Below are 18,191 nucleotides of genomic sequence, written 5' to 3' on the forward strand. Positions count from 1 at the left end.
CATACAGGGGAAACAAAAAGATATCCCCCGAACAGAGATTGGCATGCCTCTGGTAGTTCCCAGCTAACCCCCTCACAAGTAGTCGCTGCCAGTGGGATTCAGGGAGGTCAGCATACCCACTAGGGGTGTGGTCATACCTGTAATCTGCAGCCAGTTAAGTTGATTGCCAGTCTTGGAAGTGAACCAGAGATTGCAATCAATGTAGCTGGTAAAACTTTAAACTTTCTTGTAGACACAGGGGCGGCCAAGTCAGTGATAAATTCGACAGTGGGCATGAGAACCACTGGTAGGACAATTCCAGCCATGGGAGTAACAGGAGTAGTCCAGCACTACCCTGTTAGCAAACCAGCCGAGATTACAATAGGGCCTTTGCATACCAAGCATTCCTTTTTGCTGGCTGCATCGGCACCAACTAATCTCCTGGGTAGAGACTTACTATGTAAAATGGGTTGCGTCATTTATTGTACTCCTGAAGGTGTATTCTTGGACATTCCTGAGAATCACGCTCAGGAGGTACGAGACATGTTAGACTCCCCATCAAAATTAATGTCACAGTCCATTATGACAAATAGGAATCCATCCCAAGTAGAAGAGATGATATCTCAGATACCAGAGTCACTTTGGACAAAAGATGGACAGGACACTGGATTAATGGCAAACGTAGCTCCAGTAATTGTACAAGTAAAAGATGGTAGGATAGCTCCAAAAATCCCACAGTATCCTCTGAAGCCAGAGGTGGAGTTAGGAGTTTTTCCCGTAATAGAGCGCTTGCTACAACAGGGCATTCTAGTAAGAACGTCCAGCACAGCAAATAGTCCCATCTTCCCTGTTAAAAAGAGTGGGGGGAGGGGTTACAGGCTAGTGCAGGATCTAAGGGGGATTAACAAAATAGTTGAAAGTCAGTTCCCCGTAGTGCCTAATCCAGCTGTCATCCTAATGCAAATTCCTCCCACTGCCAAATTTTTCACTGTTATTGACCTCTGCTCCGCTTTCTTCTCGGTACCTCTGCACCCTGACAGCCAATATTTGTTTGCATTCACATACAGAGGAGTCCAATACACGTGGACTCGGTTACCCCAAGGTTTCATAGATAGTCCAAGTATATTTTCTCAGGCTTTGCATGATTGTTTACAGTCTTTCCAACCAGACAGTGGATCAGTATTGATACAGTATGTGGACGATTTATTACTGTGTTCAGATTCACTGGAAGCATCTCTGAAGGATACGAAACAGCTCCTGTTTCATCTTTCAGACACAGGTCACAAGGTTTCCAAAGACAAGTTACAATTATGCCAAACTAAGGTAAAATATTTGGGACACTGTCTAACACAAGGACTGAGACACCTGACCGCTGATAGAATCCAAGCCATTAGAGACATGACACTGCCACAAACCCAGCAACAGATCAGGACGTTTTTAGGAATGTGTGGGTATTGCCGTAATTGGATCCCAGGGTTTTCCATATTGGCGTTACCTTTGCAGGAAATGGTCTCTTCAAACAAACCTGATCGGATTTCGCATACAGACGAATCCGAAACAGCATTTGAGAGACTCAAACAGTGCCTAACGCAGGCACCAGCACTAGGTATGCCAGACTATGGGAAACCCTTTGAACTATACGGAACAGAAAGTGCTGGGTGCGCAGCAGGTGTACTAACCCAAAAACACGGTGACGCCAGCAGGCCAGTCGCATACTACAGCGCCCAGCTAGACACGGTAGCGCGATCCCTCCCCACATGCTTGCGTAGCGTTGCGGCGATAGCATTGCTAGTGACAAAAAGCGAAGATGTCGTGCTAGGCCACAACCTCACAATCCATACACCACATGCGGTATCTGCCTTATTGAATTCTGCCCAAACCAGACACGTCTCATCTGCAAGGTTTACAAGATGGGAATTGGCATTAATGGCCCCAGTAAACATCACCATAAGGAGATGCAGCGCATTAAATCCTGCAACTTTTCTCCCAGGTGTGCCTGGTCAGGCACAAAGGGTGGAAGGTGAGAGTGATGGGGAAGGAGGATTTAATGCAAAGGAAGATACACATGATTGTATGGAATATTTGACCCAAAATTTCACCGCAAGGCCTGACATCAGTGACAATCCACTGGAAGATGCAGAACTCACGTTCTACACGGACGGTAGTTGTCATAGACAGTCAGACTCGGGAGACTTGTGTACTGGATACGCAGTCGTAGATGACCAAGACACCATAGAAGCGGAACCGCTAGGCCCACCTCACTCAGCCCAGGTTGCTGAACTGGTCGCCCTAACCAGAGCATGTGAATTGGCTAAGGGTAAGTCAGCCAATATCTACACCGACTCTAGATACGCCTTCGGGGTAGTACATGATTTCGGAGCCCTATGGCGCCTCAGAAATTTCATGACGGCAGCTGGTACACCGATAGCGCATGCAGCATATATAAAAAGGCTTCTAACAGCGATACAGGAACCCGACAGAGTGGCTGTTATCAAATGTAAAGCACATACATATAGCCAAGACCCAGTATCCCTTGGTAACAGCCGAGCAGACGAAGCCGCAAAGCTTGCAGCTGCTACCCCCATACAGACAGACACCACACAACTGATGGTATTTAATACCATCAACACACAAAAGTTGTGTGAGATGCAGAATTTGTGTTCCACACAGGAAAGAGCAGTCTGGAAGGCAAAGGGATATGGCCAGGAGTCCTCAGGGCTCTGGACGGATGGACATGGTAAACCAGTGGCCCCCAGGGCATACCTTCCATGTCTGGCTGAAGCAGCTCATGGGCTGACTCATCTAGGCAAGGAGGGGATGTGCAAATTGGTAAGAGCATACTGGTGCGCCCCAGGATTCTCCTCTCATGCGAGTAAAAGAGCAATGTCATGCCTTACCTGTCTGAGAAAGAATATTGGAAAGGCAATACCTACAGAACCATCCCATATCCCACCTGCCGGCGGCCCTTTCCAGGTAATACAAATCGACTTCATTCAATTACCCCCATGTCGAAATTTGAAATATGTACTTGTTTGTATAGATGTTTTCTCGAATTGGGTCGAAGCTTTCCCAGCAGCTACAAATACCGCTATGTTTACAGCTAAGAAAATTGTGCAGGAATTTGTATGTAGATATGGTATCCCTAGAATCATTGAAAGTGATAGGGGTACCCATTTTACAGGTGATGTCTTTCAAGGAATGTGTAAGTTGATGGGAATTGATAGCAAGCTGCACACTCCGTACCGTCCACAGGCGAGCGCGAAGGTCGAAAGAGTGAACAGCACTATTAAAAATAAATTGAGTAAAGTAATGGCAGAGACAGGATTGACGTGGCCAGAAGCTTTACCCATTGTTTTGTATAGCATCAGAACCACTCCCAGGTCCCCTCTTAATCTGTCTCCTTTTGAAATCTTGTTTGGTCGACAACCGCATGTCATGATTAACCCTCAGGATGATTTGAAATGTAACAATGAAGTAACTGTAAAGTACTTGATTAACATGAGTAAGCAGTTGAGGAATCAAAATGATAATCTGAAGTTGGTGATTCCTGATTTACCAGATAGTAATTGTCATGACATTGAACCTGGGGATTATGTAATGATACGAAATTTTCTACGCTCAGGTTGTCTTATTGATAGATGGGAAGGACCATACCAGGTCTTATTGACTAGCACCACAGCATTGAAGGTGGCTGAGAGAGAGACTTGGGTCCATTCATCCCACTGCAAAAAGGTTGCTGATCCAGAGAAGTCCCGTGATAAGGAACAGACGGTAGAGGTTGTATCACTGGAGTGTCTGTTCCAGGAGGACTGAGGCGGCACCTGAGCCTTGAAGACCGAAAGCAGTTGTCGACTCCCCTCTCCCTTTTATTGTTTTCTCCACTTCCCATCCCCTCTTCCTTGAAATTTCTTTTTCCCCCTTCTCATTCTTCTCTATTTCCTCCTCAAAGATGGACTTGCCCCAAGAGATTGTGATCCGGATTTTGATGTTAACCGTGATGTTGACCAGAGCAGTCTGTTCCGGCGAGAGTACCATAGAGGTCGAGAGAGGATCTGGAATGGGTTCCGATTATGATGATGGAGGCGTAGTTTTCCAAGATCAACCAAACCAACAAGCAAAGGCGAGTATCAGAAAACGATCCGATAGAAGAAATTGTGATGGATTGTTAGCTGAAGAAAATTGTATCTGTAGGCTCTGTGATAATCTGGTTGAAGATGGATGCATAAAGAAATGCCAATCCAGTTTTAATATCCATATGGACCGGCATCCATTGAGTGACTATCACTCTTTAGTGGGTAATGTGTTAAACCAAACAGATTGTTGGGTATGCTCTCAAGTACCTCAGGGTCATAGCAAATCAGGGCTAGTACCATTTCCTTTAACGTTAGGGGAGGTACTTGAGCTAAGTGGTGGGAGACCGGTGGACCGGAGATTTAACATCTCCAGCCCTCCTAGTTTGAAGCTCCACCAATACCATGTGGATAGGTCCCTCTTATGTTTTAATATCTCCAACCCCCGTAAGCCGGGAAATTGGGAAGTGTCATGGAGCAACCTTACCATGACCTTTTCACACAGAGCAGATAGAATGCCTACAGATACAGAGCTCGTACGCCACATAGCCAGTAGAGGAAAATCTTTCCGGTATCGATATACCTTAGGAAATAGGATTACTAGAGTTGGAGAGGTATCACCAGGATACTGTGCACATATCGTACAAACTGATACGTGCATTAAGCAGATGGAAGAATTAGGGTCAGGAGATTTCACCTGGAAGGTTTGTAACATGGTCATGTCCTTCTCCGTCCCATATGTTCTCCCCGATGACGCATATTTCATATGCGGGAGAAAGGCGTACAAGTGGCTTGCCCCAAACTCTGAAGGATTGTGTTATATTGGAAAAGTATTGCCTGAAGTGATGACTGTTACACATGACAAAATGAAGGACATACACCGTGGTGCCCAAGCTCCTTATACTCACACTCATTACGAGCACCGAGTTAAAAGACAACTGTCAGAAAGGTTAGAGCATCCGGCCTCTGATCTTATCCATGAATCCACCGGGATTCAGGTCCTGGTAGCGTTAGATTTCACTCGCACCGCTCGAGGAGTGATGAATTATAGATACATTTCCGCACTCGCCAATTTGTTAGATAATATCACTGAAATGTATGATGACACGTTTAGATACACTGGAAGAGAACTTCAAGCTTACAAAACGGAACTAGTTCAGCATAGGATGGTTCTTAATTACCTTACAGCAGTAACAGGCGGATATTGTGTTACATTGGCAACACAGTACGGCATAAAGTGTTGCACTTATATCACGAATAGCACCGAGGATCCGGTAGAGGTCATAGACCAAAAGATGGACGATATTCTGCAATTAAAGTGGGAATTTCGTCGAAGACACAATCTCACCCTTGCTGCTGTAGGTAATGAGCTGACTGGTTGGGTGTCATGGTTGAACCCGCGAAATTGGTTCTCCGGTTTAGGAGACTGGGCTCAAGGAGTCATAATGGATGTTGGAAAGTTTCTACTATGTATCTTGGGTGTCGTTATATCGATTGGATTGATATTTAGATGCGGGCAGGCTTTAATGAGGTGCAAACAAAGTACAAAAGTGATGAGCGTGAGGAGTGAGGAAACTGTAATTAACCTGGATTTGATTTATGACCCAATAATAGAAACCCGAATGTGATGAAAATGCGATTATACGGTCCGTTTCTTTCACCTGTTTTTCTGCTTTTCTCCAAGATACAAAGACCCCCTTGGACGAGGAAGTTGACGAGACGCTATACAGACAACAGACAAGCACCAAAGATGAAGTTTTGACCACTTGAGAAATGGACACTTGATGAACTTTGCCATGGATCCCCAGTTTCCCTAGTACATTTAAACTCACGCTAGCCCAACATTTTTTTGTAAATCCGATGGCTCTGACAAAGCTATTTGCTCATGCCCAAGGAGCAATACAGCGCAAAGAAGACGACTCTCAACAGATACCGAACACAACTTCGACGACAGATGTACATTTCCCTGACATAGAATATCATTGCATTTTCCATAAGTGTTCTTTATCTTCATCTCTACAACCCTCAGGTAATGACACACATAGACGATAGGGAATACAGGCACAGATATCAGCAACCACATACCTCCCCCATTCATGTATCATCAACTAAAATGTGCTCCCCATTTTGTTCAAAATCCGAAAAGAGCTCGGTAAAGTTTGACAGCCCATCCACAGACCTGTACCACAGGATAAGAAGGAATTCAAATGTATACTTCGCAATACCTCGAAGCTTGATTTACAACACGTACGGCACGATGATACATGACCCTCCAAACATGGACTCATACACACATGCTTCTGCTATCACACTAGGTCATACCCTCTTCACACCTACTCCTCTCTCCTCCCTCACCCAACCATGGAAATGAATTAACCCCTGACATATATTTTTCTCCTTTTGAAATGTTTTAGAAGGTGGCAGTTATTATTGACTGCCAAAGGGTGGACTGTCAAAGTCAGAAAAATATCCCCATGCACGTTGCCATATTTGCACCGCACACTGGTCCGTGCTGCGCATGCGTACGCTCTCCCGTGAAGGCGCATACCCGCAATAGCGTGCACTCGCAGGCGCGGTATGCGTATTTACGGTAGAGTTTATGTAGTCGTAGCGTGCGACTCATTCGTTACATATTTTCACAATTAATGTAGTTTATAGATCATGATCCCTTTGATAGTTTCTGAAAGTTTGGTTAATATAGAAGGTCCCTGTTTAAAGTAATCCCTCTTTGTATTGTACGAAGGGTCTAACAGGAATCATACAGCAGTGTTTGGTACCCATCGGAAGAGTATTTAATTAGCAATATTCCGGTGTTGGTTTGGAGCGTATTAATCGCTCGTGCGAATAGTTATGGACATAAGAAGTTTATGTCCATTTCTATTATTTACACATACTCAGGTATGCGGCGGGAAACCTAGTTTCCCACCCACCTGAGCTGTTGGAAATCGTCACAGCCCACCTGTATGAATCAACCTATGACCTTTTGTTGTGATACAGGGTCGAATTCCTTCATCCAATGGACAATGGGATTGTAGGGACTATGAGATTGCATTGTGTGTGGGGCATAAATAGGCAGGCCGACCACATCCAGCTCTCATCTTCAACGGTTCTCATTGCTGAAAATCGGGTGCTGGATGTCCAGGCGCATGCGATCGTTTACCCTGTGCGTAAGTTTCTCTCCGTAATCATTGTCTTTCTGTGAGCCAATTTCTCTCATCTCTCTCCGTCTCTCTCTCTCTCTCTTTCCCTTCTCTTTCTCTCGTATCTCCCCTAGACTAGTATTGTATTGTATTAGATAGTATTGTATTTTGGTTAGGAAGTCTTTGTTATATTGTAGTGTATCATTTGTACTGTTATCCCCTTTTTACAAGTATACTAGATATAATACAGTTAATAGGCTTTGGACCCTAAACCAGTATCTGTGTATTTCCTATAGTGTTAAGTGTTCACTTGAGCGTTGGTGACGCTCAAGCAGCTTTGTAGTTAGTCAGGTTACACAAGGTTGCACTTACACCCTGTATTCACATTAAGGTATTCCGTGTATTTCATTGGTATAAGGTTTAGACATAAAGGTATAGCGTTGTGAGCGTCTGCGCCGCTGGTGATCTCCTCGTGGTCTCGAGCGTCCGCTACGCCATAGCGAATCATTACTCTAGTCATAGCCAATAACGTGTCCTGTGATCACTGGGCCGTGAGCGAACGTGACGCTTGAGCGTCTCGCCTACGGCTGAGCGATCGTTACGCAACTAGCGTACCATTACGGTACTTCTTAAGCAAACAGCGTACAGTGTTCTTAGACTTCATAAAGGGTTGTTTATACGACAAAGGAATTTAACATTGTCAGGCTCCTAACTGCTGTGCCACAGGCTGTGTTTGAAAAATGACTGTTAGGAGCTGATTCGCTGGTACTTTATCTCCAGCAACTTTATCTCCATCCAAGGCTTAGTAAATAGACCCCTAAGTCATGTGCTGCCACATGGCGGCAAGCGACTGTGCGGCTACTGCCATGCAGCTGCAGTGGGTTTGGCTATTGTGTTAGATAGGGATTGTTCACCCTTTATCCCCTTTGTTTGTTAAACACACATGTCTCCACCATTCACAAGCGAAGCAGCATGAATAGAACATGTACAGTAGGGCGGAATTCAAATGTTATTCCTGCCGGCAGCCACTAGATGGTGTTGAACGGAGCTATTCAATTGTAGCTCAGTCTGGCCGCGAGCGGCTGCCGGTGTCTATATTTCAGCTCACACCCACCGGGGTGGCGAGCTGAAATGTGTGAAAAGTGATCCGTTTGGGTGCACTTTTCCCAATCACGCCCATTAGTTTAGTCGGGTTTAGCCGCTTTACGATTTACTGTAAAAAGATAGTCAGACAATAAAGCAATACTGTATTCAGCAAATTCCATCCTCCTTTACTAGCATTAAAAAACTTCCAGACTGACGCATCTGTCTCATTTTTATTTATTTCATGTTTAAATATTTGTATAATAATAAGCACCAGACGTGGCAGAACATAAAATGGTTTATATAGCGGAATAAGATACGAGTATGATACGTTAATGGTAATGTTGCTTCAGCTTTTTTGAGAATCAGATATTTAAGTAGATTTCAAGTAATTGTTTTCTCCATTACTTTCTTTATATTCCTCCGATAAAGATGAACGGGTCTCTTTCTTAAAATGCAAATGAAAACATTTGAAGTGTGACCAGTAAAATAGGGGAGCCAATTGCTCTGCGCATTTGCATACTAGAAGAGACACTTCATCTCCATAATGTAATGGACACTGATGATTTGCAGTCTAAACACCTATGTGTATTACATCATAGGGGCTTTCCATATCTCGGATATCATCCACTTAATTCCAGATTTCATATTATCTATTCCAGATACCAAAAAGTATTTTTTTTTCATACGTAACCATCGGAAATTTCAATTGAATGTGTCATGTCTGATCTTGCTGGTAAAACGGTGACAGAGCTGCAAAACGATATGATGCTATATATAGAAAGCAATTTGCTAAATTATTCCACAGAATTGTTATAATAACCTATCGAAATGGATTTTCATAGGTTTTGAGTTCATTGTGCCATGAAAAATATATGTGAGTGAAACTGAGATTTAATTTCACAAAACAATAAAGGTAAAAGTAATTACACAACCACCTTTCCACTAGGTTATATTTTCAGAGATTTGTCACAATGATAACTTATTCAGGAGCAGTCAGAGCCTCAGGGGGTAGCTGTCATAGGATTCTTCTTTAAATTCACAGATTTCACTAGTCACGTTAGCGTGCATTGTACAGAACCACATGTAGGTACTTCTAAATGTATAGCAAGAAAACTAACCATAACAAGAAAGTTGTTTTATATTAATATGCTACTTATAGTATGCAAACAGGCTTGACCTAGTGCTCATCAAATCAATTCCTGTTCGATAAGTAGTATAGGGGTTACTCAGCCCTATTTGTTTTCCCAAGTGCAAAGAAAAAAAAGAGTTGTACTACAGCGCACAGGAATTGAATGTGTACAATTTTTAAAAAATACAAATATACATAACATGAATCACATTTACCGGTAAGTGTAAGATTTTGCAGTAGCTTAATTCATATAAAACATTTAATATGATTAAATATGATTAGACATTTAATCAAGCCAGAAAGTATTCTAGATACATTAGTGCTTTCTTTTCAATTCAGATAGTCACTTTTGGAATGCATGCAAATCCAGTGTTCACTTTGTATCAATTTGTGTCACATGAGTCCGTGTAAAAAAAACCACTCTGTTGCTCCTATATCAGAGCCCAATTTATGAGAAACACTGTTGCAGTTCCTCTAATATTCAGCATCCAACTGTAAAATCCAGTTTATGGATAAAGTGCAGTGCACTACAGCTTAATCTGGTCAGATAACTTTTTAACATATAGAGGTGATCTCACCACTTCTCCACACTTGTTCAGCGCAGATTATCTTCCCCGGCTGCTGGTGCTTTTTCTAACCTTTTATTGCAGTCATCTCTGGTGGATCCGTAGTAAGAAGAATACCAATAGCTGCAAAATGCTGTATAGTGCTTTTCTGGTAAAAGATAGTGGATTCAAAAGGATTTAAAACTTAACGCATTCCCCCGCCTCCTTGAGGAGTCAGAGGCTTCAGATGCACACTTATATATGTAAAAGATTCAAGAGATTCTCAGAATTTAAAATATTTAAAATAAATAAGTACTGTGAGGGTCATATTATCCTATGCAGCTCACTCCACTCCCCGGAATCTCCCCACTCAATGCACATGTGCAACCACAAAGACACTGTTTTGTTGCTTGATTGTCTTAGCTTTGTCAAATCCAAATCCGTACGACGAAACAGAGCCAAATCCAGCAAAAATGTTCTAGCACACATTTCTAATTCACACACAGATTTTAAAAATGTTGCACATCAAAATGATCAGTGCAAGCTACTAAAGTAGTTTTGTCACTTTCAGTTGTTCTATTTGTGTGAATAAGACACACATTTTGAACTAGGTGCCGCCGAGTTGCCTGGGACCTGACACAACAAGAGGGCCTGTTTAGTGCAACTGAAGCCGCAATATAGGAGGCACAGCCAGATTAAAGGAGGAGGCAGCTCAGGGAATACTGTACCCCAGGACCCCCTTTGTCAGGGACCATCTTCCCCCCTTGCCAGAGGACACTGACATCACTAACCAGACAGCCAGAATGTGAGCGGGACAGTATGCAGTAGAGGCTACCTGGGTGTCTGGGTCCTGTGAAACCTGTTATCTAATTAGGGTCTAGAGAGAGACATCCTGGGTCCTGTCCCATTGTGTAAGTAGTAAAGAGGCTATTGCTATTCTTGAATGTGACAAAATAAAATATAGATTTTATTTTTCTATTTGTATTTTAAGGTTGTTCAAGTTGTCTTTGTTCCACTGCAAGAACATTTTATAAAATAGCTGTCTTTCAACTCAGTGGAGCTATAAACAGTACCTAAACATTCTTAAACTATTAGTTTAAATCAAATTTACACCATTGGTTTAAATGTAACATACACAATCCATACCTGACCCATTCCAGGAGGACTGGACTTCCTTCTTAAGTTATGATTGCAATCACCTGTGTTGAACTATTTAATATAAAAAAGGTGTTTCAACACAGGTGACACCAATCATATGTATATTAAGAGGGAAGTCCAGGTAGAGAGAATTTTGTCCACTAATATACACCCTCCTTCCACTTGGTCTTAAGGGCCCTGGGCACCCCCAAGGCTTAATCCGGCCCTGGTATAAGGACACATCTGTATATATAAAGCTCTATATCATACTTTTTTTTTGTGTGTGTATGTATAAGAAGTATTTATGCTAAATATCTAGTGGTACATGGTATACACAAGGAGGTGCTATTCTCACCCTTGACTATGTAACTTTTTGATTTGGAACTTTTTATGTACAACTTTTCTTAAAGGATAGTATATAGCAGCTACCTGTTATAAGGTTAGTGTAAACTATATACAGGTTGAGTATCCCTTATCCAAAATGCTTGGGACCAGAAGTATTTTGGATATCGGATTTTTCTGTATTTTGGAATAATTGCATACCATAATGAGATTTCATGGTGATGGGATCACACACCGTAATGCCCATTACATCTTATGCCACACACCATAATGCCCATTACACAATGACACACATCGTAATGCCCATTACACATTATGCCACACACAGTTATGCCCCTGACTCCATTTTATGCCCTACACAAAATAATGCCCCTTACAAATGAAGCCCCACAATAAGGCTTCTAATTACTTTTAAATTACCTACTCTTTTTCAGGGGCTTCATGCTCGTTGGCAAGGGTTTCATGCTTGTTGCCAGGAGTTTCATGCTCTGGGTTTCATGCTCATTTCCAGGGGTCTCATATCATGTTGCTAGCATAAAAGCAAACTTTGTGTATATTTTACAAGCTTTTAATCCAGAAAAAATTAGCACTGATAACTACAAATATACCGTGCTATTTAGTAGAAATATGATGTGTAGCCAGATGCAGCAAAATATATATTACATTTTAACAATAAAATCACACATAACAGATATTCACAAAAAATGACCAAAAACTTTAAAATATGCAGACAGTCTGTATATCCCTTCCCTGTGACATCAATAATGGAAACCCAGGTGGTCAAACCCTCAGGCTTAACAATTTATCTGTCCATATGTACAGTAATATCAGTAGCCACTACCAGATGTCTCTATAATCCTGAGAAAGTGCAGTCACTTTATCAATATGTGTGCAGCTAGTAATAATAGTAATATGTTTCATAAAACCATGACACACAATTAAAAGCACAAATAAAAAATGGATATTTCAGGAGGTGGTACAAAAGAGGGCACTTACCGACTGCAATGGAGAACTAGCACATAGTAATTCTCTAGGTGTTATAATATTAGAAATACCAGTGGGTGTCCCGGGTCCCATACACGGCATTACTCTCAGTCAGGCAGTTTTGAAAGATTTGAAACACTATCTGCTAGTTCTCCATTGCGGGTTCACTACGATCTGCCGGCGGCCCGCCTCCCGGCGACCAGCATACCGGCGCCGGGAGGCCAGCCGCCGGCTTACCGACAGTGTGGCGAGCGCAAATGAGCCCCTTGCGGGCTCGCTGCGCTCGCCACGCTACAGGCACGGTGGCGCGCTACGCGCTCCACACTATTTTATTCTCCTTCCAGGGGGGTCGTGGACCCCCACGAGGGAGAATAAGTGTCGGTATGCCAGCTGTCGGGCTCCCGGCGCCGGTATGTGGGTCGCCGGGAGCCCGACCGCCGGCATACTGAAGACCACCCCTCCATTGCAGTTGGTGATTGTCCTCTTTTGCAGAGGCAATCTATTTGCCGGCTGTCGGGGTCCCAATGGTCAGGATACCACGCCAGAATCCCACCAGCCAGCGATGCAGCCATCCGGATTACCAGCTCACAGGTTCTATTCCCACTCGTAGGTGTCCATGACACCCATAGAGTGGGAATAGATTCTGTGGCGAGCACAGCGTAACGCTCTCCCAGCTGCCGGCATTCTGGGGGGCGGGATGCCGCTGTCAGAATACGGACAGCCGGCATCCCGTCTATTGGGAATACATTTGTATTCCCTCTTTTATACCACCTCTTGGGATATCCATTTTTTATGGGTGCTTTTAATTGTATGTCATGGTTTTCTTAAACATATTATGCTATATATGTTCTCTTCTCCTCCCTATACTACATATTTGAATATTATTATTATTATTAGCAGTTTCTTATATAGCGCAGCATATTCCGTTGCGCTTTACAATTAGAACAACAGTAATAGAACAAAACTGGGCAAAACCAGATAGACACAGAGGTAGGAAGGCCCTGCTCGCAAGCTTACAATCTATAGGGGAATAGGCAATGATACACAAGAATAGATGCTACCTATTGCATAATGGTCCAGCAGATTGCTAGGTTCTTGATGGGTTGTATGATATGATCACCCAGCAATGTTGGAAGACAAAATATGTGAAGTTATGTGGTCTGTACAGAGAGGATGTAATTAGATAGGGAAGCACTGAAGGTTATGTGGGTGGGTCTGGAATTTGATAGGCTTGTCTGAAGAGGTGAGTTTTCAGGGAATGTAAAGGTTTGGAGACTAGAGGTGAGTCTTATTGTGCGTGGGAGTGCATTCCATAGAGTGGGGAAGCCTGGATAAAGTCATGTAATTTTGAGTGGGAACAAGTAATACATGTGGATGAGAGACGCAGATCTTGTGCAAAGCAGAGAAGTCTGGTAGGGAGATATTTTGAGATGAGTGAAGAGATGTATCATGGTGCAGTTTGGTTAATAGCCTTGTATGTAAGTAAAAGTATTTGTCACAAGGGATGTTTTATTGATTTTTTTTGATTGATTTTGATTGATTTAATCTTATACATTGACTATATTAGAAAGCGCCAGTGGAAGGGACATCCATTTTTTGCTATACTAGTTGTTATATTGGGGGAGTGAGGCTCTCCTTATAGTTTGTCATATTTATAGGCAGCTTTTGCATTGTGCGCATTTGATAGCACCTATTGTCTAAACTTTGCATATTTTCTTAAATTGGCTAAGGGTGGGTACACACCAGCACGATGGGCAATTCTGCCGATGGTCGGGACGAATTCCTTTCAGCACGGACCATGCCATATTGCCTGTACACATCAGAAACATTAATTATAGATTGAACAATCACTGTTCCGTCCTTAATTAATATGCAACAAGTCATATGCGATATCTTCTGGTTGGCCATGCAACAGGCTGTCTGGAAGATGTTGCATCCGACCGACGGGAGCGCGCAATAAGGGTACACATGGCACCATGTAGTATTAAGTATTATCCTACATTTTTTTTTCCTAACAACCGCTCAAAAATAACCTCTTATATTTTGCATTATTTTTTTCATTTTAGATGGACATACACCAATCATAATGCAGCCAACAAATGCTAACGAGAAAACGCAGTTGATTGGAGACAGTCGTCAAACTTACCAAACAGACTCGTAAAACTGGAAACAAGTTTTTGCAAGTTATACTGAATGTGGAATAAAGTTTCCCATAACTATAAATTATAAGATTACATTTATCAGGTCATAGAAATAATAGCTGACTTGTAATATCTGCAATAGTTTATAGTAGGAGGTGAGTTATTACTTATAATGCAAATGTTGCCTGATGAGCACTGAATAGGAGACATCAGAAGTCAAATGTTTGTTTGAATACAATTTAAGGAAATTTTATGTATATGTGAATAGCTTATGTTTATTATATATTGATAACAGTCTACAGAGATGATGAAATATATATGTATTCAAATAGGTAGAAACTTCAAACATCATAGATAAATTTCAGCTTTGATAGGTCTTTTGGAAATTTTTGAAAATTGGTTATGAATTGTCTACTGCTCTAGCCTGAAAATTATCTCATATGTAATAAATATAGATAATTTTTGATGTTATCCAGACATTGTCAAATCAGAAAGATACATTGGGACATTGGGTCTAATTCAGATCTGATCGCAGCAGCAAATTTGTTAGCTAATGGGCAAAACCATGTGCACTGCAGCTTTGGCAGATATAACATGTGCAGAGAGAGTTAGATTTGGGTGGGTTATATTGTTTCTGTGCAGGGTAAATACTGGCTGCTTTATTTTTACACTGCAATTTAGATTTCAGTTTGAACACACACCACCCAAATCTAATCTCTCTGCACATGTTATATCTGCCCCCACTGTAGTGCACATGGGGGTAATTCTGAGTTGATCGCAGTTTCAAGTTTGTTAGCAACTGTGCAAAACCATGGCCCTCATTCCGAGTTGTTCGCTCGGTAAATTTCATCGCATCGCAGCGATTTTCCGCTTAGTGCGCATGCGCAATGTCCGCACTGCGACTGCGCCAAGTAAATTTGCTATGAAGTTAGGATTTTTACTCACGGCTTTTTCTTCGCTCAGGCGATTGTAGTGTGATTGACAGGAAATGGGTGTTACTGGGCGGAAACAGGCCGTTTTATGGGCGTGTGGGAAAAAACGCTACCGTTTCCGGAAAAAACGCAGGAGTGGCCGGAGAAACGGAGGAGTGTCTGGGCGAACGCTGGGTGTGTTTGTGACATCAAACCAGGAACGACAAGCACTGAACTGATCGCAGATGCCGAGTAAGTCTGAAGCTACTCAGAAACTGCTACGAGGTGTGTAATCGCAATATTGCGAATACATCGTTCGCAATTTTAAGATGCTAAGATTCACTCCCAGTAGGCGGCGGCTTAGCGTGAGCAACTCTGCTAAAATCGCCTTGATGGTTTTGCCCAACTGCTAAAAAAAATCCTGCTGCGATCAACTTGGAATTACCCCCATGGTTTTGCCCAACTGCTAACAAATTTGCAGCTGCGATCAACTCTGAATTAGGCCCATTGTGAAAATCACAGGGAGCCAATTTACACACCTCCAGCAATTGTGCTTCCACTAACCTTGTCCATTCGTGGCATTTTTCAATCCTACCGTATGTGGGAAGTGGGGTATGGGACCGTCTTCCAATAATATTTAAACGTTGGTACCCATGGTTAAAATTATTCAAATTCCAGAGTTATTCAAACTATGGGAGGAATTCAATTAGCCCCGATATATATATATTTTTCTTGCGCACAATTTTTCCCCCTGGGCTATTCAATTGTCCCCTGTTTTTTGTGGCCAAAAATAGATAGATAAAAATGTCCCTTTTTGGGTAAAAACACTAGAATGATGAGCTTATTGACCTATGTGTTTTTGCGGTCACGTTTGCAAAAATGGTGTCATTATCTGTGGTATTTTTTTCCGGAGCATGCTGACGATCCGTAAAAAATTCCCTGATACTGTATGTGCTGGTGGGGTCGCACTTCTGGACTAATTGAACAGCCTCAGGGGGTTAATTAGCCTGCTGTAAATTAACTGGGCTAACTGAATTGCCCCCATGTCTAAAATTAAAGGATAGTATAAATCCTGTAATCATTGTTACTATACTGTTTTGAAAGTGAGTATAACACTCAGATCTGTAGTCTCCCTGAGAATATAATACATATTTCCCTATTTTCTATTCTGTAACCCCTTTCCTATATTTGTGAAACAAAAAAATAAAAAGTTATTAAAAAAAGAAGAGAAATGCATGTTGAAAATGTATTATTTCCAAAGTAATCCAGTTCATGTTGTATATTGACTAGTGTCTGGTTAATTAACTACTAACGGCCTTGCACTGTATATTGTATTGTAGAACAGCTATGCATGGCCCATGGTTTCATTGTATGCGGCCTCTCTGGGGGTAACCCACCTGTTGCTAAGACTGTAGCAACATCTCTGAGGTGAATTCTTTTTTTATTCCGAAAAATGATAATTCAGGTTATTATTTATTTAGTGCTGGGTAGTGGGGAGGAAGTAAACATTGGGGTGCAGGGGCGGTTCAACAGATGTTCCTGGTGACTAATCTCTACTGCGCATGCGTAAATCACAAACAAAAAATGGCCGCAGGGTGATTTCTGCTGCAGCTGCTGCACCCATACGGGACCCCGGAAAGGTAAGTAATTAATCATTGGTGCAGGGTGTGTGATGGGAACCCCTGGTCCTCAGGGCCTGTGTGCACCACACACACTGTACCCATTATAGATGGGTCTGGGACTCCAGGTCGACAACAAAAAGGTCGACACACCTTAGGTCGACGCCAATTGGTCGACACACCTTAGGTCGACATGGACAAAAGGTCGACATGAACAAGGTCGACATGGAAAAAGGTCGACATGAGTTTTTTATGTTTTTTTTGGTGTCGTTTTCTTCGTAGAGTGACCGGGAACCCCAATTAGTGCACCGCGTTCGCTCGCCATGCTTCGGGCATAGTGCCTTCGCTCCGCTCCGCTTGGCACAGATTACCGTTCCAATCGTAGTCCACGTGGATCGTTAAGTATGAAAAGGTTCCAAAAAAGAAAAAAAACATAAAAAACCTAATGTCGACCTTTTTCCATGTCGACCTTGTTCCTGTCGACCTTTTGTCCATGTCGACCTTTTGTCCATGTCGACCTAAGGTGTGTCGACCAATTGGCATTGACCTAAGGTGTGTCGACCTTTTTGTTGTCGACCTGGAGTCCGGATCCCTTATAGATACGTCAGTGTTGGGTTGGGCTGTCACTCGCAGAGGTGGGCCTCGACAGTGCTGTGACAGGCATCCTTGGCAGCAAATGTGTCAGCTATTTACTAACCAGAAAACATGCAATGTACATGCTTTCTCTGCTCTGGTGAGACTAGATAACATTACAATACATAGCCACAATAAATATTAAATCTTACATACAGTACACACAGGCCCGGTCTGTGATGGCCCTGGACAACAAACTTGTGGGGGCCCCTTGTCAATAAAAGTGATATAATGGCGATGTTATAAAAATAAAGTATAGTAAACATGAAAATGGAAAGATATCATAAGATCACGAAAGGTAGCACTCAAAATAGTAGTTAAATAAAGTTAGTTACCTAATAGAAAATAGTATATAGTGTTCTTGTTTCTGAATAGCCGGAGAGCTCCATAGCTCTCTGCATACACAACGAGGGTGATTCAGACCTGATCGCTGCTGTGTGTTTTCGCACAGCGGGTGATCAGCAATAGACTGCGC

The 18,191-nt window shown here is 42.4% G+C and overlaps 1 protein-coding gene across 4 annotated transcripts in view; it reads left to right on the plus strand.

Moving 5' to 3' along the window:
- The window catches only part of DNAJC5B (DnaJ heat shock protein family (Hsp40) member C5 beta), a 158,009-nt gene extending 141,309 nt beyond the window's left edge, over positions 1-16,700 (plus strand). For all 4 annotated transcript variants that reach the window (XM_063923822.1, XM_063923820.1, XM_063923821.1 and 1 more), the window contains one exon: positions 14,479-16,700. In XM_063923822.1, coding sequence (XP_063779892.1) covers positions 14,479-14,573 — 95 coding nt within the window. In that variant the 3' untranslated portion in view covers positions 14,574-16,700. The remainder of the gene's footprint in view (positions 1-14,478) is intronic.
- The last annotated feature ends 1,491 nt before the right edge of the window (positions 16,701-18,191 follow it).

The sequence above is a fragment of the Pseudophryne corroboree genome, chromosome 5, assembly GCF_028390025.1.
Source record: "Pseudophryne corroboree isolate aPseCor3 chromosome 5, aPseCor3.hap2, whole genome shotgun sequence".
Lineage (NCBI taxonomy): Eukaryota > Metazoa > Chordata > Amphibia > Anura > Myobatrachidae > Pseudophryne > Pseudophryne corroboree.